The sequence below is a fragment of the Mchenga conophoros genome, linkage group LG6 (assembly GCF_057382185.1).
Source record: "Mchenga conophoros isolate Kocher_MC1m ecotype Shallow Benthic linkage group LG6, M_conophoros_male_GT1.1, whole genome shotgun sequence".
NCBI lineage: Eukaryota > Metazoa > Chordata > Actinopteri > Cichliformes > Cichlidae > Mchenga > Mchenga conophoros.
Window position 1 is genome coordinate 7784133 of NC_140531.1, and position 22954 is coordinate 7807086.

General features: G+C 41.4%; 1 protein-coding gene across 1 annotated transcript in view; it reads left to right on the top strand.

Annotated features, from left to right (window-relative positions):
* cacna1ab (calcium channel, voltage-dependent, P/Q type, alpha 1A subunit, b) overlaps window positions 1–22954 on the top strand; it is a 107998-nt gene that overhangs the window by 28979 nt on the left and 56065 nt on the right. The window contains exons 3-20 of the mRNA XM_085276049.1: window positions 715–806; window positions 1149–1301; window positions 1712–1899; window positions 4002–4105; window positions 4228–4343; window positions 4480–4524; window positions 4801–4893; window positions 5095–5292; window positions 7179–7291; window positions 8021–8133; window positions 8601–8732; window positions 8828–8900; window positions 10097–10217; window positions 10450–10517; window positions 11258–11364; window positions 12418–12571; window positions 14402–15015; window positions 21955–22262. Of these exons, the coding sequence (XP_085132175.1) occupies window positions 715–806; window positions 1149–1301; window positions 1712–1899; window positions 4002–4105; window positions 4228–4343; window positions 4480–4524; window positions 4801–4893; window positions 5095–5292; window positions 7179–7291; window positions 8021–8133; window positions 8601–8732; window positions 8828–8900; window positions 10097–10217; window positions 10450–10517; window positions 11258–11364; window positions 12418–12571; window positions 14402–15015; window positions 21955–22262 (2792 nt within the window). The remainder of the gene's footprint in view (window positions 1–714; window positions 807–1148; window positions 1302–1711; window positions 1900–4001; window positions 4106–4227; window positions 4344–4479; window positions 4525–4800; window positions 4894–5094; window positions 5293–7178; window positions 7292–8020; window positions 8134–8600; window positions 8733–8827; window positions 8901–10096; window positions 10218–10449; window positions 10518–11257; window positions 11365–12417; window positions 12572–14401; window positions 15016–21954; window positions 22263–22954) is intronic.

Below are 22954 nucleotides of genomic sequence, written 5' to 3' on the forward strand. Positions count from 1 at the left end.
GAGCTTTAAAGAAGAAAGTGAAACTTTTAAGCATCAGATGTCTGCCAATGCAGTGCGCTCCTTCCCTCTATCTCACTCCTCTTCCTCAGTACATCCCCTGTCTACGCCCCCACACTTCCTCCCTCCCCCTCCTATAGGACCTACCCTGCCTTCCGCCTACGTTCAAGACAGGTTGGAAAATTCCATGCTCCTTCTCCAGCTGACTTTGTGCCAGAGCTCTCTCTCTCTCACACACACACCTACACATTAAAGACACACAGAGCAGTCAGAACAGATACAGAATGTGTCAGCAGTTTCCAACAGCAAACATATTGTTACTGAAGTAACACATCACACACATAGATATTGGTTTAAGGTGAACATATAGTTGTCTTTATGTTTTCTGATTGTTATTTTTGCTTTCAACTGAGACGTTTTCTGTTATTTAGCCCTTAGCCTAGCATTGATGGGTAAAATAGTTGAAGTACCTTGTCAGTATAGCACAACAGAGCACAACAACACATCGTAACTGCATCTTTAAATTTCACTACAAACCTCTGTGAATATTCAGAATGCAAAATCGGTTTTGAGACCTGCACAAAGAGAGGATTCATTGAAGCTGCCTTGAGCAGAACTGGTTTAAGCTAGGTGTACCTAAAAAAGTGGTGAGAGTGTAAATGATAGTGTTGACTGCTTTCAGAGACGATCTCATGTATTTTGTTTCTTTCTCTGTAGTATTTTGTCGTCAGTGGGGTCTACGTTTGACCTGAGGACACTGCGAGCCGTCAGGGTGCTGCGACCCTTAAAACTGGTGTCTGGAATTCCAAGTAAGTGTTTTTGCTTCTATGCTAATTTCAGATCCTTCCATACCAACCATGTCACATTCAAGTCCAATGAATAAAATCTGAACAAATCTAAATTTTACTGCAAGTTGCAATGTTTTTTGATATTCTATATATTCTTTGTCATTACAACGTGGTTGCCAATCGAGGAGCTACTAGACAAGCTAACCTCACTGCTCTTAATTTACTGACTGACATTTAACAACATCGACCTTACATTTATCACTTAGTATCATACTGTCTACTTTATTTTTGATTTGTTCTAAAAAGCACCCAAGCTATTCCATGTCTATTATTTATTTGCGTGTCTTGCACTGAATCCTCCAGGCCTGCAGGTGGTGCTCAAGTCCATTATGAAGGCTATGATCCCCCTGCTGCAGATTGGTCTCCTCTTATTTGTGGCCATCCTCATGTTTGCAATCATCGGCCTGGAGTTTTACATGGGACAGTTCCACAAGACTTGCTATGATGATGTTACAAGTAAGTAGAAAGTGGTAAAAAACCAATGTGTGGTGAGCCTTTGTGACTTGTTCCAACAGAAAGGGTGGTGGCCCCATCCCATTTCAGGTGTACATAGGTTTTCTGTTCATTAGGAAAATAACAAATAAATAATAAAATGAATGATGGAGGCTTTGGTTTTTTGGGTCCTGGTATTTTTATGCTATCCTTGTGGCTTGTTTTAATACTTGAATAGGACAGGACCGGGTTCATAGACTCAAAATACATGATGTGTGTAACTCACTGAAAAAAGCGTGTTACTTTGTCAGAATTTGTTAGCCTCTTGAACAGATGAACACAGCCAGTCACTGCATTTTTTTTCTTTCTGACACCCAAAATGGGGGTTATTTAGTTATTTTATAGTGAAGCTGTATCTTTCTCTCTGTGATCAGATGAGACTGCAGATGACAGGCCGTGTGGTACTGCATCGCCATCCCGGCTGTGCTCCAATGGCACGCACTGTGGGGAAGGGTGGATTGGACCCAACTACGGGATCACCCAATTCGACAACATTCTGTTCGCCGTGCTCACCGTCTTCCAGTGCATCACCATGGAGGGATGGACAAACATGCTGTACCACGTATGTCTGACTAGCCACCCGAGACCCTTTTTCTTTTAACTGAACATCAGGCGATTGGGGAGAACCATCATGCTTTCACTGTGGAAAGCAGTTACCTGTACCCACTGGTTTGTGCATTGCACCAACACCAATATTTACTAATTCGTGATACCATAAATAAAATCCTCTAGGCATAATGAAAATTTGCTGAAACGTGACCATTGACTAAACCATGTTATTTGTCAGATAAATGCATTAAAACGGCTCCAATGTATTAACATAGAAGCCGGTAGAGACTGACTCACTTTTAAGCCTCTGGTCATTCAAGGAACTGCAGTTTGAGGTTTAAATTTGGTGAAAGCAGTAAAGTGATTTTTACTCTTTTTTTGTATTTAGGCACACTGGACTTGCCACATTGGTTGGAGGTTAGAGTTGAGCTGAATTTCAATTATCCAAACGAAGCATAAAGTATTTAAAGATCTGATTCAAAATGCCATTTATTTGCCCAAAAGACATATCCCGTATACTCTGTCATTATCTCTTTGACTTCCTTTATCCATCATCTGTCCTTTTCCTGCTTTTGGAGCTGCTCTCTTTTTCTTCTCCTCCGCTCACTATTCTGGTCCGTCTTGCTCTATATTTAACATCTTTTCTGATGGATGAAGGCTGACTTCCACTCTCACACGAGCAGTTGGGAGGAAACCAATGAAAATTTAATAGAGGATGGACTGAGCATTGTAGCAGCAGTACAAAATCCAGTGCATAGATGCAGCCCTCCAACAGTGGATTATAATCATAGCTTATTAGCTCATAGTTTATCAAAAAGAAATACAATATCCTCCAGCAGCCGGGTTCATGTTATTGTGAGTTGAGTGAAAGAAGTAAGTCACACAGTGTCTGAGGATTACAGGGAGACCCAAAAACCTTTGGACATACTTTCTAAATGTTTCTTAGTTTTGCCTCCGTACACCACCCACAGTGGATTTTAAATTAAACAATCAGCATGTGAGTAAAGTGTTGGCTTTCATTTTAGAAAAAAGAATGAAAATAAAATGTACTCTTTAGGTATAAAGACATTTTCTATACAGTCCTCTGTTTTCAGAGGTTCAAAGGTAATGGGACAAGCAAACATTTTTAAAATATTAGTATAGTTTATAATACTCAGAGGACAATCGTTTCCACTTTACTTTCAATTGCTGCTTGTTTGTGGCTCTCGCTGCCTTCAGTTTTGATTTTAGTAACTGAAAAGCATACATTGTTGCAGTGATGCCCAAACTGCGGTGTTGAGCATTGAAGGTAGTTCAGGTACAATTTTTCTGTATGAATTTATTCATTTATATGAAAAGTGAATTATAGCTGGTAATAGGAGGGGGTTAGTTTGAGATATTACTTTGACCTGCATTTACTGTTCTTGCATCAAAGTTTTGGTAATAACACTTTGCATAAGACTGGGTTGCATTAGCAATTTATAGACAACAACCTGTGTTGTTTAGGTTTCTTGAATAAAAATTTTAAGGAAGTGCATCACTTCATCTTGTAGTTTGATTAGAGTGAAGATTTAAGATTGGGATGTTTTAAATGGGCCACAGCACTCTTGACTTTTGGAATGACTGCTGTGTTAGGTTCTATCTATGAGATACATCTAATCTATTAGATCAGATTGGGGTCAGATCAGTGATTTAACTACTGAAGAATACCCCTTTCTTTGCCTTGAGAAGCTTTAGGGTTGGTTTAGAAGTGGTCATTATCCATCTCTGTGTTTTGCAGCATCTGACTGAGTTTAAGCAAAGAGTTTAGCCTCAAATATTTCAAAATTCAATGTGCTACTTGTATGAACAGTCACACTGGCATTGGCATTACATAAATGCCCACGCCACCATGTTTGACAGATGATGTGGTGCACTTTCTCTCATCATTCTGGTACATGTTAACCTTGATCTCATCTCTCCGAAGCATTCCACAAAAATGAACAAAGGAATCAAATCTGACAGTTGTGTGCTAGAGTGACTAAAGTGTTGAAAGGCTTATTAGAACAAACGTAGTTGACATTCTCTGCAGAAGAAAAGCAAAGGAAAGTTAAACCAACAGTGCATGACCGATGTGTGGCCGTGTGTTTCTTGCAGAGTAACGATGTAAGTGGCAGTTACTTTAATTGGATGTACTACGTCCCCCTCATCATCATCGGCTCCTTCTTCATGCTCAACCTGGTGCTGGGTGTACTCTCAGGGTAAAAGCCTGCCATTTGTCTTACAAAAACAATTGAGCTTTGTTTTTTTTCCCACAATAATTTATGTTTTGCACTTTCGTTCCATGAATAGTAAAAAAAATAAATGACAAATGTTCCCACAGTGAATTTGCCAAAGAGAGGGAGCGAGTGGAGAACAGGAGCGAGTTCCTCAAGCTGAGGAGACAGCAGCAGATTGAGAGGGAGCTCAACGGATACCTTGAGTGGATCTGTAAAGCAGGTCAGTGCGCACTCGCATTCACACCAGTGCTGACACATGCTGCTCAAGCTCCTACTAGAGAATTAAAAAAAACACACACACACACAACCAAATCCTGATATAATGCTCCAAAATCTCATTTCATTGAATTCTACAGAGGAGGTGATTCTGGCTGAGGAAGATACTACAGGGAACTTTGATGGTAACTAAACTTCATTTGCTGTGTTAATGTTTTTGTATGACAGTGAGAAAGGCACTGCCCATAGAGTATAAATAAAGGTACAGCAAATAAAAGTCTAGTACAATTTTTTTTTTATCTTAAATGCTTTAGCGGTTTTTAGAGCTGCTCATTTAAATGTGCAAATAAATGTGGGATTTAGCGCGGTACAGCAGCAAGTGACAGATTCTGTGGGAAGGGTGAGAGAGTGACATCTGAGAGACAGACTGAAGACGAGACAATTCGTTTCTCTCTCTCTAGGTTCGAGGCGTAGGCCAACCATCAAAACCAAAAACAACAAGACAGAGCTGCTGAACCCTGAGGAAGGAGAGGACAACATTGGAGATGCAGTAGGTAAGACAAACACAGGGATGACACGCAAAGGACGAATAAGGACCAAGAACAGAGTCGTGTTTTGAATTCTACACTATCGTCATCATTGTAAAGATAGAGGAAACTGAACTGGAGATATAAATCTGTTAAATCTTAAATATAGACTCTTATGTCTCCCTTATATCCCCTTCGTCCCCGTTTTCTCCTTCTTCTTCTTCTTAGGTTTTGCACGCTCCAGCATAAAGAGCGGTAAGGAGGGCTCCAATTACAGCAAGAAAGAGCGACGGCTGCGATTCTTCATCCGTAAGATAGTGAAGACGCAGGCTTTCTACTGGATAGTGCTCTTTCTGGTGGGCCTCAACACCATCTGTGTGGCCGTGGTGCACTACGACCAGCCTGAGATGCTCACTGACTTTCTCTGTGAGTAAAAGCCAGAGACTGTACAGAAAAGATGGATGCACTGTGATGACAAACACTTGTTTGTGGACCCCAATTTTTAAGTTTTGATACTAGATGCCCTCTGTACAAAGGTACATTCATGGATTCTATAGACACATCACACACACACAGGTCGCTGCTAATTACTGCTAGCATTTTAATAAATTAACACAGGAATTTCCCCCACTAGTTCAGTTTGCCTTTATATTTTGCTAGAGCCAGATTTCTCATCTATGGTAAATGAATAGTATCTGAAAGTTGTGGCAAAAGTCCAGCAAAGACTTGACACAGGACCTAAGAAATGCCCTTAAGTTGATCCATCCATTGTTTGAGGAAGCATAATCAGAAATGGTCTCAGTGGAAGGCTGTCCATCAAGACGCCATTCTTAAGGAAGAGAAACGGGAAGAGAAGGCTCAGGTATCATCATCGTTGTCGTCTTTATTTATAAAGCACTTTAAAACAACCACAGCTGCCGCAAAACGCTGTACATTGGAACTGAATAATAATAATTAGGTAAACCTAATTACACAAGAACTGGATTGAATATCAGGGCCAACAGTTCTCACAGAGTGATGAATCAAACTCTTTAGCTGAAATCACGATCAGTATGTTCAGAGGAGGTCGGGTGTTGACTTTCAAGCTCGTCTGTTTTTGGTTTATATACCCAGGTTTATGTTTGCATATGCTTCAATAAATTACTGCACATATTTCCCATTTCCCTAGTAAAATACAAACAAAAGGTGGCTCAAAACATTTACTCAATATAGAATGTACTCTTGCCTTTATGCTGTGAGTCATGTAACTTAAAAAGAAAATACTACCCCAGCTCTTTATCACGTGTTATTGTGTGAGCAGCATGTTAAATGCTAATGATTAAGAATTATTACGATTAAAAACAGGAGAAATTAAAACTAGTGATTACTTCAGTATTTATACACTACTTTATATACTAATGCTGCATGTTTTATTTGGGTCACAGGAATGTCTGTTTGGCACTGATGTGCATTAACAGTACACCATGTGCAGGGACCGTTGGTGGACTACATGCAAATAAGAGTACAGGATGCAAAATGCAACACTAAGGCAAACATCTGACACTACGTGTGATGTGCTTCACTGTTTCCAGTTTAATCTCCACCGCTGCCCACTCTCACCTCGTCCCAACCTGAGTCATCTTTTTTACACTTCAGATCTGCCGTTTCCTCCTACACATGCAAACAAGCCTTTACAAATTTAACTACACCAAACAGCAGAAACAGAGTGTGTTCTCTATTTCTCAAGCGTTATCCCCATTCTGTAGTTACACGTATCCTTGATCTGCACTATCATGCTCGGAAGAGTTTTGTTTGCTGAGTTCCACTTGACACACGTTGTGTAACTCTTTAGTTTTAGTTGCTGGCTTGCTGCTGCTGATGTGACCACACACATAAATACTTACTTATACATGTGTACACACAGGCCGTGATGGAGTCAGCTTGTTGTCCCTGGCTGGTGTTCAGCTGCATTAGCATACAAAGTTGTCGTTGCTGATGAAGTCCCTTCATCACCACAATCTCATACAACACTTGCTAGTGGCTCGCACCTCTATTATCATTCACTCAACTGAGTCTTTCTCTCACTCTGTCATGCTCCCATCTGGTTTTCACTACTACCTTCTTTTTACCTGATTTTGATTTTTGTCTTTTTATCTCATTTGGTTTTTCTCTCCGTGGCCTCACTTTCTTTCGTTTTCACCTTCCTTTCTCCACATCCTTACGTCGCCCTCTTGTTCTAACTCACATTCCTCGCCTTCTGTTTCTAACAAAATCCCTTCTCTTTGCTTCATTCGTGCCCCAAATCATTCTTTTCTCCTTTGTTCTCTCTCCAGTCTATGCAGAGTTTGTCTTCCTCGGTTTGTTCATGTCTGAGATGCTGATCAAGATGTACGGTCTGGGCATCCAGCCCTACTTCCATTCCTCATTCAACTGCTTCGACTGTGTGGTGAGTGCACAAACTCACACACTGAAACTAAGTGCAAAAAAAAAAAAAGTACTGATTATAAAATCCAACACTGCATTTAATCTCTCACTGAATTTATTAGTGTGGTGGTCTGCTTCTGTAGTAAGTTTTGTTTTTATTGGGGTTTTTTCTTATCAGTTTATTAATTCCTCAGCAAATGTGATCAGAAGCAAAGACTCTAACTCCAACACAGAGACATTTCCATTTAAATTCCAGTTTTTTGTTTTAAATTAAGCCATCTCAGGATTAAATGTTTAGTGATAGGTATTAGTAAACATGGGTGTTTTCTCTGTTTTGTGATCATTCAAAAACTAAAAGTGCAAAATGTGCCTGGTCAAATTTCTTTTAAAGTTATAACCTATGACTCCTTTTTAGCTTCAGTCTAATACTAGACTAATCTTCTTCTTATGACTTCTTCTTTATATAAGTAATGTTTACTGACAAAGCCGGTGGTCCCCTGGAAAGGACCCGACAATTCAAAGTAAAATAATAATAAAGAAAAATATGCATTTACCTCGGCTTCTTGGATAACTAAGCAGCATCCTAATAATGTCTATGGTATAAACAAGGGTTCTTGTGCCTTGGCAGAGGAAAAATTCTGTTTTCGGGGCTTCAGAGATTTTTTTTTGATAAATAAATACAAGCTTAAACTTCTAATAGCTGCTGATTGAACTCAGCATTCTGACTGTATTGAATTGTGTGTGCGTGCAGGTAATAGTCGGCAGTATCTTCGAGGTTGTGTGGGCCACCATAAAACCAGGCACGTCCTTCGGGATCAGCGTGTTACGAGCTCTGCGATTGCTCCGCATCTTTAAAGTCACAAAGTAAGTGTCTCTCGCTCTTCCTCTGACTTCTCTTAGACTTTCATGCTCTTCCATCAGTACACAAATGAGACGATGATGATAATGAAGCACATGATAAGAGGCTGAGCTTATGGTACATGTAATGAAAGAGAGTTGGATGTTTTTACTAGTGCACGTCATTCTATTTGGGACACCTGTTGGTTACTGGAGAAGCTCAGAGGTGGTAAAAACAGGAGGGTATACATGAAAAGGAGCAAAACAGCTCAGACACAATTTCATGTTAAAATTTCAAATTAACAAAATAAAGGCTGAATTTGGCTTAAAAACATGTACCTGTTCAGAGTTTACGTAAATGGTTTCGATCCTCTTCTTTATCGCTGCCCTCTTTCCTTCCTCCTCTCTCTTTTCTTCTATTGCTTACTTTTTTTGTTGTCTCATTTATCCTCATCATGTGTCCTTCTCCTTGCACACGTCCTCCTTTTCCTCAGGTACTGGGCACCACTTCGAAACCTGGTGGTTTCTCTGCTGAACTCCATGAAGTCCATCGTCAGCTTGCTGTTCCTCCTCTTCCTCTTCATCGTGGTATTTGCCTTGTTGGGGATGCAGCTGTTTGGAGGACAGTCAGTATCACCACTAACTTAAGAAGAAGCTCAACTGCCAGTATTAAATTTGAGCATCTATTTTCTTACTGTACATTTTCCTTTCTTCTCCTTAGATTTAACTTTGACGACGGAACGCCTCCTACTAACTTTGACACTTTTGCTGCAGCAATCATGACAGTGTTTCAGGTGAGGAAGAAAGCTTTGTGCCTGGTTTCTTAGAGAACGAAGCAAATATTAAAATGAGAGTAACTCGGTTTTCCAGACTCATTTCTACACTTCACATGACTGAATATTAACAAAGCCTATTGTTGTGCTGTCATCAGTCTTGTTCAGTTCTGACTGCAGGTCCAATGTTTCTGTGTTGTCTTGCAGTGATTTAGAAAGCTGTCTTTTGTTAGGAGCAGTTTTTGCTTTATTTTCTTTGAGTGACTTTGTCAGAGCTGTGTCACTCAAATGTACCAGCGGTATGTGTGTATCAGAGTGTGTAGAGGTATCTAAAGGGCTGAGGGCATTTAAAGTAACACAACTTCATGTCTAATTAGGGATATCTGATATTTGGATTGGACAGTGGTCCGATCCTTACTCGTAAAGCTTGATTGGACAATGTATGTATGGCTGATAAATTCAGCTTACTTGTTGTTTACTACAAAGCACATCAACAGCAGATTAAGCATGACGGTTATCGTAGCATGGAGGAATTTCACAGCAAAGCCGCTGCAGCTTGGAGACGTTGCAGTCCAGCAACTCCCAAAACCTTTTAACTAGAAATGGTGTTCAAGTGAGTTGACGCAAAAAAACCACCAGAATACGTAAAATCTCTGTGAATATTTTGCGTGTCGTGTATTTCGTTGAACTCCAGTGCTCTAAAGGCAGCCGTGCACACCAACTGTGTAATTTTGCTGAAAGAATTTGCTCCAGTTTTCCAGTTTTTCAGATCTGAATAAACAGATCTGACCAATCAGATTATTGCATTTCGCAATACGTGCACTTGTAGCTCAAAACGCGCAGTACTAATATAGTAAAATAATACAGTTTTTAGCTCAGACACACAACTAGATGCTGCTCTGGGTCAATCAGATCTCCGAAATTATTTCTCTGGAAATATCGAGCGAAATATGTGCAAACCATGAAGTTCTCCCAGCTGCTGTGTTCTCTTTATTATGTGATTTTTGAGGATGAATATTCCACAAAAATGCAACACTTTCAGTGCGCATATACATTACACCACAAGCTCGGATCCAAATGTTATTGGTTAGGTTATTATTACTGCTTGATTACTTATTGTTAACAGATAAGTGGTCAAGCAGTGAAGCGACTAAAGGCTTTCACAGCAAACTCACTCCTTTTATATCAGACCAATGAAACTAAAACTCTCTCGACAGATCCTGACAGGAGAAGACTGGAATGAGGTGATGTACTATGGCATTGAGTCCCAGGGTGGAGTGAAAGACAAGGGGATGATCTTCTCCATCTTCTTTATTGTCCTGACACTCTTTGGCAACTGTATCCTGCCTTCACGCTTACCTGTGCATGTACTCAAATGTGCTGTATCTATATGTTCTAAGAAAAGTTATACAGATGCATATATTTTGTCATATACATAAAATTCAACTTGTTTTGCTTCTTCTGTCATTTGCTTATCTACAACATGTCGTATCTTTTTTGTCTCCACTTGCTTTTCATGAAAAACACTCAGCTTCCTGTCAGCATTTCTCCCTAACCTCTGCCACCACAGACACTCTGCTTAACGTCTTCTTGGCCATCGCTGTTGACAATCTGGCCAATGCCCAGGAGCTTACAAAGGTACAGGTCTACGTGTTATGCTATGTGTTACCAAGCTGTTGTCGTTAGCTAAAGCACTTGCAAGCATAATGATCTTCCTGACAGCTTTCACTGTGAGAATGCTTTGGGCCAGTTTATAGAAATATACACGGCTGATAAAAATTAAACAAACACTTTTTAATCAGAGTATAACATCAAGTTATACTCTGTTAAACTGATTTGGTCAGTTAAGTAGCAGAGGGAATTTTTCACCAGTTTCAGCTGCTTTGGTGTTAATAAAAACAACAGGTGCACTAGAGGGGTAGCAGTGAGACAACCCCCAAAACAGGAACGGTTTCACAGACACTGAGATTTTTTCCTCCTCATCTTTTGACGTTTTTTTTTTCTTTTTCACTAGTTTTGCATTTGGCTACAGTCAGTGTTACTACTGGTAGCATGAGGCGATACCTGGATCCTGCAGAGGTTGCACAGATAGTCTTCCAGGATGGCACATCAATTTGTGCCACTGCCAGAACATTTCTCCCGGCATAGTCTCAAAAGCATGAAGGAGATTCCAGGAGAGCTGGACAGGGCTGTAGAAGGTCCTTAACACATGAGCAGGACCGGTATCTGCTCATTTGTGCAAGGAGGGCCAGCATGACCTCTAGCAGGTTACTGGTGTGAATGTCTCTGACCAAACAATCAAAAACAGGGTCTGGCATCCTCTAGTGGACTCTGTGCTCACCCAAAATTTAGACCAGATTACTGTTCTTCTTTAACAGGATGAAGAAGAACAGGAAGAGGCAGCCAATCAGAAGACAGCACTACAGAAGGCAAAGGAGGTGGCAGAGGTCAGCCCTCTGTCGGCTGCCAACCTGTCTATTGCTGCGTGAGTTGACACATTTACACAGATAACCCTCAAAGATGTGAGTACATTCAAAACACTGCACATAAAATCCATCATGTGGCTGCAGTGACAAAGAGGCACAATCCCACGTGCAATGTTTGTTTTTTTTCTTCCAGGACTGTCTTTCGTAACATTTATGATTGGCAGGCATTCATTTGCACACAACACACACACACACAGTCACCATCACACTCTCACTGTTCTCTAAAACACGATAAAGCGATTGTTCTGAGAGTGAAAGGAACAGATTCAGGGCTTTGTGAAGGGAAGAAGAGCGAGAGGCGGACAGCCTGTAGAATCTTCTCCTGGCAGCAGAAACACTGACAATGGTATACATGAGAATGTTGCTCAAATAAACTCACTGCTCCTTTGGAAGCCACTAGACTTTTTAGTCGCTGTGGCTAACTGAGCCTGTGCTGAGAAGATTTGGTGCTGGTAAATTTGTGTTGGAGAGATGGTCCTCAGTCACAGGTGAAGATAATTTTTTCATAAAACTGCTCACAACATGGTCTGATTAATTTCTGAAAAAACTCCAATCTAATTTTATTTGTTGTTTTCAGTAATAATAAGGCAAGTAAGATGCATTTCTTTTATTCAAACCAGTATCAGCCAAACTGCAAAGCTCTTACCTAAACAGTCTACATGGATAAATAAGAACATACCTAAAGTCATACATATAATTGGATTTTCCCTTTAAGGATGAACCGTTTTTACATTACTGCTACTGATGTGTGGCTAAATTTCAGTGGGTTTGTCCTCAAGTGTCTAATCCTTCTTTTCCTTTTTCTTTCTCACTTACTCATTACCATCTCTTTCCCCATAACACCTCTGACAACAATACAATGACACCAATTTCCTTGCTTATTCATTCTTCAACATCTTCACTTTATCTCCACCTCGTCCTCCTGCCTTACCTGAAATCACTCACGTCTGCCTTTCTTTTATTTTACTACACCCTCTTGTGTTTCCCCTCCATCTTCGCTGTAACTAAAACTCCTTTTCTCCTGCCTAACATCCCCTAATTTCCCCCAACAGTAAGGAGCAGCAAAAGAACCACACCAAGGGAAATAAGTCGGTGTGGGAGCAGAGAACAAGTGAGATTCGCCGACAGAACCTAATGACGAGCCGCGAGGCGCTCTACAATGAGCTGGAGCAGGAAGACTGGAAGGCGGGAGTGGAGGGAGAAGAGGTGAGGTGTTTCCCCCCCTAAGAAAAAAACACATATACACATATGTATACAGTCTACTCCTGATATATATGGTAAATATTTGTTGTAATGTGTGTAAAGCAATCTGTAAACACCTTAAAGGGATATTAACACCACTTCTTTTTGAATGGATGACTCTTGGAGGACACTTGTGACACATGTATTAATATGTAACATGACATTGAAAATCATCTATTGTAAGGTCAAAAACATTGTATCAGAACGTTTGTGTCCATTGTTCTCCAAGAGTTGGAGATCCTGCTCAATTGCAAGTAATTTTAAAGCTAATCTATAATTCTGAGATTGAGTTTATCTTAACCCTCTTAGGTCCAAGTCATCATTGGTTATAACCCCAACAGCTGCTCCAAACCTTATGCATGTGTGCCTTTTTTGTCCCCTGATTACCAAGATTTTGGAAAACAGCTTAAAAAGAATTACATATTCTGATTGCATAGAGTTAGAGTTATGGTTTCCACTGATGATGACTTAGACCATAGATGGGTATTGAATGTAAAGTCTATTTAAGATCGGTAAACTTTATCTCACAGTAATATCCAATGTCCAGTCAATGTGACAGTCATTGCTTGGTGTCTTGATGCATGCTCAATCATCCAGGTAAGGAAATCCCAAAAAGTTGATTCTGTTCATCTGGACGTTGCATTTTCGTCCAGCTGAAAATGTCAAGATGAACAGGATCAACTTTTTGGGAGTCATGGCTCAGTGTTTGTCTTCTTTTCCATAATTAGATTTCATATATAAAACTAATAACTGCTGTGTATTCTGGGTCATAACGTAATCTACATGTTTTGATGCCAGAGTGTAATATCCCTTTAAGCCTGTGAAGGAGTGTTATTTTTGCAATGCTATATGGGACGGCTTGAAGCTGCGTGCTTGGGAGCAATGCAATATTAAAGTGGGGCATGCAGAGAAAGCAGTGGACTCAAAACTGGAATGGAGCAAAGTGCAAATCAGGAGTTGGCTGGATATGACTCAGCAAACTGTATGTTCACAGCTGGTTCTGTTTTAGCATTTTGTGGCTTTACAAATTAAAAAAAAAGTTTAAAAACTTGTTCACATGGAGCCAAAAATGGTGGTCTGTTTGCTGAACTGTGTATCTGTGACCCAGGGGAGGGAATGGGACCGGCACGAGTGCTGTAAATCCTACTTGTTTATTTCTGGGTTAACATATGTATATATAAAATATGATACCAAAGAAGGTTAAAATACTCCGGACTATATCTGATTTGCCAGCTTAGAAGCAATTGCTACTGCAACCCAAAATACATGAAAAGCTGATGTATTTTGCTTGGCTTGATGAGCATTTGCTTCTTTAAAACAGCAATTTAAAAGGTTTCAAGCATGCATGGATGGCAGTGTCATTGCTGTGGTTTTATTCTAGAGCAGCTGTTTTCTTTCCGTTTGCAGTATTGTTTTTTTTACTCATTATTACATGATTTACTGTCTTTTATTAATATACCATGGAAAACAACCACTAATGTTTAAATTTGCTACTTGCTACGTGAAAAAAAATTCCAAATGACAATTTAGATTTAAAAAATATACATCTTAACATAAATGATCACCTAGACAAGAGATTCATGTTTGCAAATGATAAAGAAAGATTTTAAGTCAGTCTCTAGGATTCAATTAAATTCAAGTAAATGTATTTGATTGAAATGTATTATAAGTGGTGTACTGAGACCTGCTTAGAAAAACATGATCATACATGGCTAGCTACTCCAGGGCTAACATTTGGCTGATGTTTGCATATAACCTCGTAATGTCATCTGCTACCCTGTCACCCTAACTCAGGCGTCTTACCCACGGAAAGGACGTGGTGACATGAAAACCCACTTGGACAGGCCGTTGGTGGTGAACCCACAGGACAACCGCAATAATAACACCAACAAGACCCAACCTGGAGAACTGCCACTTGACCAGGAGTACCGGCGCCAGGACATAGATCACTGCCGCCGTGCCGCCCACTGCTATCACTACGACCGCGATCACCATCAGAAACCCTTTGGGCCAGACAGCAGAGAGACAAGCCAGCTATCAGAGACCCGTATGGAGCACGGCTTCAGCTGCACATCTCTGGGTAATGTGGAGGCGAGCATAGAGGGCCGTCCAGGGGAGGAGAGGCACAGCCACCGGAGCCACCGGAGCCATCGAGGCCATCGGCACCGGAACAGGGAAGGCTGTGAAGCTCGCAGTGTTTCCCCCCACCAGAGTGAGGCAGGAGAAGGACATAATGAGAACAGGAGGGCCAGGCAGCACCGCAGGGCAGCAAGAGAAGGAGAGGAAGGCAGGCGACACCGATCCAGGGGGAAAGAAGGAGAGGGGGGGGAAATCGTGGAAGGAGAAGGGCGGAGAGCAAGACGACATCGACATGGCAACCATGATAAGAGCAAAGGGCATTGCAGAAGGTAAGGAAAGTCTCGAATTAATCCTGTCAGTCAGTATAGGTTGTTGTACTGGTGAATACAGTGGTTAGAAATGACCTAACAACCAAAATTATTGCAAACGTTTTCAATGAACTTGCTATCACTGTGCCTTTGAAGTAGTCACTTCCATCCTACATACAGTCTTAGATGGCTAATGGCTACAACCTACAGCCATTAAAGATACTATTTAAAACGCTGTCTGTAAATGGCCTGTATTTGTATAGCGCTTTACTAGTCCCTAAGGACCCCAAAGCGCTTTACACAACCAGTCATCCACCCATTCACACACTGGTGATGGCAAGCTACATTGTAGCGCACACTGACAGAGGCGAGGCTGCCGGACACTGGCGCCACCAGTAGGCAGTGGGTGAAGTGTCTTGCCCAAGGACACAACGACCGAGCCTGTCGGAGCCGGGGCTCGAACCGGCAACCTTACGATTACAAGACAAACTGCCAACTCTTGAGCCACGATCATAAATGTCTCCTCAGTCCAGCTGTCATAACTTTATGATAGTTAAGAGTTAAAAGACCTGAGATAGAATGATTAAAGACTAGTGAGGACACCATTGATTGAAGTTCATTTGTGTTATTCACAACATTTCAAATCCATTTAAAATCTGATTGTCGAATCTAAACAATAAAAAGTATTAAGCAGCACAATTAGCCACCAAAACTTTGGTAAAGTAACATGAGTACTGTACAATTTTGTAGGTTCTAGTTAAAATCACACAATTATCACACAGCGTATACAGGGAGTGCAGAATTATTAGGCAAGTTGTATTTTTGAGGAATAATTTTATTATTGAACAACAACCATGTTCTCAATGAACCCAAAAAACTCATTAATATCAAAGCTGAATGTTTTTGGAAGTAATTTTTAGTTTGTTTTTAGTTTTAGCTATTTTAGGGGGATATCTGTGTGTGCAGGTGACTATTACTGTGCATAATTATTAGGCAACTTAACAAAAAACAAATATATACCCATTTCAATTATTTATTTTTACCAGTGAAACCAATATAACATCTCCACATTCACAAATATACATTTCTGACATTCAAAAACAAAACAAAAACAAATCAGCCACCAATATAGCCACCTTTCTTTGCAAGGACACTCAAAAGCCTGCCATCCATGGATTCTGTCAGTGTTTTGATCTGTTCACCATCAACATTGCGTGCAGCAGCAACCACAGCCTCCCAGACACTGTTCAGAGAGGTGTACTGTTTTCCCTCCTTGTAAATCTCACATTTGATGATGGACCACAGGTTCTCAATGGGGTTCAGATCAGGTGAACAAGGAGGTCATGTCATTAGTTTTTCTTCTTTTATACCCTTTCTTGCCAGCCACGCTGTGGAGTACTTGGACGCGTGTGATGGAGCATTGTCCTGCATGAAAATCATGTTTTTCTTGAAGGATGCAGACTTCTTCCTGTACCACTGCTTGAAGAAGGTGTCTTCCAGAAACTGGCAGTAGGACTGGGAGTTGAGCTTGACTCCATCCTCAACCCGAAAAGGCCCCACAAGCTCATCTTTGATGATACCAGCCCAAACCAGTACTCCACCTCCACCTTGCTGGCGTCTGAGTCGGACTGGAGCTCTCTGCCCTTTACCAATCCAGCCACGGGCCCATCCATCTGGCCCATCAAGACTCACTCTCATTTCATCAGTCCATAAAACCTTAGAAAAACCAGTCTTGAGATATTTCTTGGCCCAGTCTTGACGTTTCAGCTTGTGTGTCTTGTTCAGTGGTGGTCGTCTTTCAGCCTTTCTTACCTTGGCCATGTCTCTGAGTATTGCACACCTTGTGCTTTTGGGCACTCCAGTGATGTTGCAGCTCTGAAATATGGCCAAACTGGTGGCAAGTGGCATCTTGGCAGCTGCACGCTTGACTTTTCTCAGTTCATGGGCAGTTATTTTGCGCCTTGGGTTTTTCCACATGCTTCTTGCGACCCTGTTGATGTTTGAATGAAACGCTTGATTGTTCGATGATCACGCTTCAGAAGCTTTGCAATTTTGAGACTGCTGCATCCCTCTGCAAGATATCTCACTATTTTTGACTTCTCTGAACCTGTCAAGTCCTTCTTTTGACCCATTTTGCCAAAGGAAAGGATGTTGCCTAATAATTATGCACACCTGATATAGGGTGTTGATGTCATTAGACCACACCCCTTCTCATTACAGAGATGCACATCACCTAATATGCTTAATTGGTAGTAGGCTTTCGAGCCTATACAGCTTGGAGTAAGACAACATGCATGAAGAGGATGATGTGGACAAAATACTCATTTGTCTAATAATTCTGCACTCCCTGTATACAGTGGTCCCTCGTTTATCACAGTAGTTACGTTCTAAAAATAACCTGCAATAAGTGAAATCCCCGAAGTAGCTTTATTTTTTACAATTATTATAGATGTTTTAAGGCTGTAAAACCCCTCACTACACACTTTATACACTTTTTTCAGACAGGCATGAACATGTTCACACTTTTCTCTCTTGTTTAAACACTCTTAACGTTCAAACCCTTGTAGAAAAACAAGTCCAGTATTATAGAATAAAACCAAAGTCACCCGCGGTTGCCTTTGACGGTGCAAAACATTTCATTGACATTGTTGTGTTTGTTGGGGAGAAAACGTACAAACATGCAGTGCAGCACTTCAGAGTCACGCTGCTAGCGATCAAAGATTTATGTAAATTTGACAAGCTGAACGCAATCTGTGCTGTACAGGAGACACGGCACGGGATTGATTGACAGTGGTGTACAGCCAATCAGGATGCAGAACACAATGAGCTGTAAAAAAAAAAAAAAGCATGCAAAATTGCACAAAAAATAATCCACGAAACAGCGAGGCCTTGAGAGGTGAACCGCGTTATAGCGAGTGACCACTGTATGTAGTTAATTTATTTATTGTACACTGAAAAAAATGAAATAAAAGGTTAAAGTTACTTAGTATTTATTTTTATTTAAGTATTTATTGTCATTGTCAGAGAACAATGAAATTGTGTTTGGGGCTTCCGTACAACCCGTAAATAAAATAATGAAGAAAATAATAAATACTCCTTAAAACCCAAGTGTAAATATTTAACCCAGTGTGACTCCAGTGCAATAAGACAATCCTTAGCAACAACATGAGAACATGACAAGTAATGTTCATAAGAAATTCAGACAAAGACCTGAGAAACATGACAAAGTACAACAATGCAACCCATTCAATATTTTTGTACTGTGAGATATGATGTCAGATATGATAGTTATCTATTTAAGAAAGGGGGGGGGGGCAGGGGGGGAAAGAGAATAAAGATATGATGCACCAATGCAGACCAGTTCAGTGCTATTAAGAAGTTGGATATGGTTATTGTCCGTGAGAGGGGGGCAGAGAGTTCAGGAGCCTCACAGCCTGTGGATACAGGCTGTTGGCCAGTCTGGATGTTCTGGCCTGTATAGACCTGTACCTTCTCCCTGAGGGCAGCAGGTGGAAAAGGTGGCGCGCAGGGTGATGTTGGTCCCGCAGGATACTGTGGATACTGAGCGAGAGGGGAAGATATTACTAATCTCTGGCAGACTTGTTCCAATAATTCTGCCAGCTTCTTTCACCACCCGCTGGAGTGCTTGCTGATCGGCCTTGGTGCAGCTGGGGAACCACACTAGAAATCCATACGTCAGAACGCTGCTGATGGCACAGTTGTAGAAGTTCAACATCAGAGATCTGGGAATGTGTGCGCTCCGCAGTCTCCTCAGGTAGTAGAGGCGCTGTTGGGCCTTCCGTGCAACTGAGGTGATATGGTTGCCCCAGGACAGGTCCTCGGTCACAGTTACCCCCAAGAATTTAAAACTGCTCACCCTCTCCACCGCCTCACTGCCAATGAAGAGAGGCAGATGGTTGTTATGACCCTTCCTCCGGAAATCTACAATGATCTCCTTGGTCTTTTTGGTGTTTAAGACCAAGTTATTATCGTGGCACCATGACTCTAGTTGTTGCACCTCTGTCCTGTAGTTTGTCTCATCGTTGTTGGATATAAGTCCGAGCACTGTAGTGTCATCGGCAAACTTAACAATGAGATTGGACGCGCAGGAGGAAATACAGTCATGGGTGAAGAGAGTGTATAGCAGAGGGCTCAGGACACACCCCTGAGGGGCACTGGTGTTGACCACAAGGGTGGAAGAGGTGTTCTTACCCACTCTGACACTCTGTCTACGGTTAGTGAGGAAGTCCACAATCCAGTTGCACAGAGAGGAGTTAAGTCCCAGTTGGTGGAGTTTGGGACGGAGTTTGTATGGCCGGATGGTATTAAAAGCCGAGCTGTAGTCTACAAAGAGGAGCGGTGCATAGGTGTTCCTGTGTTCCAAGTGCTTCAGTAATGTGTGCAGCACTGTGGCGATGGCATCCTCGGTTGACCGGTTCTTCCTGTATGCAAACTGGTGCGAGTCCAGGGATGGTGGAAAAGCAGCTCTGATGTGTTTAATGACCAGTCTCTCCAGGCATTTGGCGGGAATGGGGGTGAGTGCCACAGGTCTGAAATCGTTCAGACATGTGACATTTGACTGTTTTGGGATGGGAACGATGGTTGCTGCTTTGAAACAGGATGGTACCAGTGAACAGGACAACGAGGTGTTACATATAGAGGTGAAGACATCCGCCAGGTCCGCAGCACAGTCTTTTAGCACCCGGCCCAGCACTCCATCTGGCCCGGCCACCTTCCTGGTGTTAATGCTCCGGAACACACGCCTCAGCTCATGAGTGCTCAGGACCGGAGCAGGGTCGGTTGAGGGGAGAGGGGACAGGACAGGGTCGGTGTTCTCCCTATCAAAACGGGCATAAAAGAGATTTAGATCCTCAGCCAGAGTAGAACTGTCGGCTGAGGGTGATGGTGTTCTCCTTTTGTAGTCCGTGATAGCCCTGATGCCCTCCCAGACCTGCCTTGGGTTTGTGTTGTTCTCAAACCTGGCCTCGATACGCCTCCTGTGCTGCTGCTTGGCAGTCTTGATGCCTCTTCTCAGGTTGGCCCTGGCAGCACTGTATGCCTCCTGGTCCCCGGATTTGAAAGCGTTGTTCCTCGTTCGAATAAGTTGTTGAACTCCGTGTGTCATCCAGGGTGGATTATTAGGGAACACATGGAGTCGTTTCCAAGTTGTTACATTGTCCACACAGAAACAGATGTAGTCCAAGACAGTGGAGGTATAACTGTCCAATGCGACACGATTGTCAGTGTCCTGCACCTTGAATACATCCCAGTCTGTGCAGTGGAAACAGTCCTGAAGCATCGGAATAGCATCCTGCGGCCATGTTCTCACGGTTTTGGTTGTAATCCCAGTGCTCTTGATCTTTTGTGTGTATATTGGGTGTAGCAGAAGGGAGAGATGGTCTGATTTACCCAGGCGGGGATAAGCCTGGGCTCTGTATGCATTCGCCATTTTGGTGTACACCTGGTCCAACGTTCTATCTCCTTTGGTAGGTTCAAGGTTCTTTATTATTTGTCACATGCATAGTTATACAAGTATAACACACAGTGAAATGTAGCCTGACACGCTCCTCGACATGTGCCAAAATTGGGGGGGGGGTAGAGGAAGAACATTATATATATATATATATATATATATATATATATATGTGTGTGTGTGTGTGTATATATATATATATATATATATATATATATACACATATAGTATATACACTGGGTGAATGTGCAGTAGTAGCAGCAAGCAGGTGAATTCTGTACATTAATATGAATATGAATATGGTAGCACACTTCAGTTTGATGATCTTTAATCAGTTATGTAACTAAAACTTGTAAAAGTGGTCAATTAGTTTAACTCACCTGGTCATTTTGTTCAGTATGACTTTAGTGATTTGATCTATTCAACAGCCTGCAGTCCTGTTCATATTATATACAAAACGTAATGCAAAATGAAAGAAGACATTCATTTGTTTTAATAGATTTACTGTTCAGTAATGTAATTCCCGGAACAAGTAAAAGTACAAATGTGTTCACGCTAGATGTCCTTCTTAATATTTTTACCCAGCTCTTTGGGACTGATTTTAGTTGTGGGTTAAATGAGAGAGCAATTAGTAGAATCAAACACCAGAAAGGTAGAATTTACTGCATGAAGTCCAAGTTGCTGTTTTGCTATGAGGGTCCCTGGTGCCAAAAAGCTGACTCAAAGTGCTGAGAGGTCATCGTCTGTCAATGTTGTAACATCCTCCATGAACATGGTTTAGGACAGATGAGGGTGTGACCTCATCTCCCAGAGCTAGTTGTCATTCACTAACAAACAGATCCATTTAAAATCTGAAATTCAACCAAATTGTTCACTGATTAAATCTACTGCACACTTAGTTGATCAGGGCTCCATTTCATCGCAGTGTTCCTTAACATTCTTCATATATCTGCGTTGCACATTTTAAGACAGTGAACATCTAGGCTAAATGTCCTTGAACAGTGCAAAGCTATAAATGCAAATTGCAGTGTCTTTGTAACCAATCAGATAGCTCCTTACATTGCTCCACATGGCTAATTTGTATTGCATTGTCTACAAGGATCAAAGGAGTTAGGGAAATTTTAAGTGAAATAGCTAATACAATAGTTAATCTATTAGCTAATTTCACAGCTAATTCCATAGTTACTCCCATTGCTAATTTTGTAGGTAATCCCAAAGAAAGCAGGAAAAGGAAATGCAATGAAATAATAGAATGGAAAAGAAATGAAAAGGCCATTTTAAATGTTAGTTCTGAATTTAGAATTTTGTAAAGACTGTTTATTGAGAGTTTAAGACTTTTAAATTAAAACTACCAGGCTATGTATTACAACCATATAAAGACACATATCAAGTGCATCATAGGATATTGGCCTTGGTAGAGAATCTGCCCTTCTGTGTGCTCTGCGTTGCTCTTGTGACATCTCCCCCATCTCTTTTTCCTTCATCAGGGAACACCACAGTACTGGACCAAGCCTCTCTACCACCCGTCCTATACAGCAGTATAATGAGGACCTGGACAACTTCCGCAACAACAGCAAGCTGGCCAATGCCCACGAGCACCCTTACGCCCTACCACCAGATCACCCTGACCATCCTGACCATGTCAATAACCTGCTCAACTGCCGCGATGCTGATACCCACACGCTGCTTCACAGCATGGACAGCTTGATTCTCACTAGCATGGTTAAACCTGACTACACAGCCATAGAAATGCCCCCTGTCTACCCTTACCCCTCGACCAACGCCATCTTACAAGGTGAATCTTGGAGGCTCGTATGACTATAAAACTAAAGATGGCTTTTTGGGGTCTATAATTTGTTTGATAGGCATCTTCTAGTTTAGACAGAGAGACATTAATGCAGTACAAACTGTACTTCTGACTGGTTGTACTGACTTTAACGTTAGAAGACTCTTCGAGAAACACGTCAAAGATACTTTCAAAAATGTATAAAAGAGTGTGTTTTTTTTTTATGGGTCAGATTGCAAAAACATTATACTCTAAAATATTATTTATTTCTGATGCCATTATACCTTCATGGTATTTCAGAGTATTTTTCAACAATAAAATGTAGTGCTAATGCAACGAGAGCTAACGCAGTAACGAAAAACCTTTCTGGCAGGTACCCAACTATAATAATATGCACTCCTTACGCTCCAATAATGCCTGATAATTTCTGCTGCAGCAGCTACCTGCGCTTACTGAAAGGACATAGGATTGTGGACAATGTGGTCAATAAACTGCATTTGTATACACTTAGATATGGCAATAGACGAATGTCTGGCCTCCACCTTTTTTTATTAATACTAAACTGCATGGCTGCAGTTTTATTTTTACCTTAAACCAAACGTTCACAGTCACCATTGCTTCCAGACTGCTGCCTGTTCAACCAATAAAGAGCGCCCTCCAGTGGTCCCTCATGAGCAGTTCACTACAATACTGCACCCCAG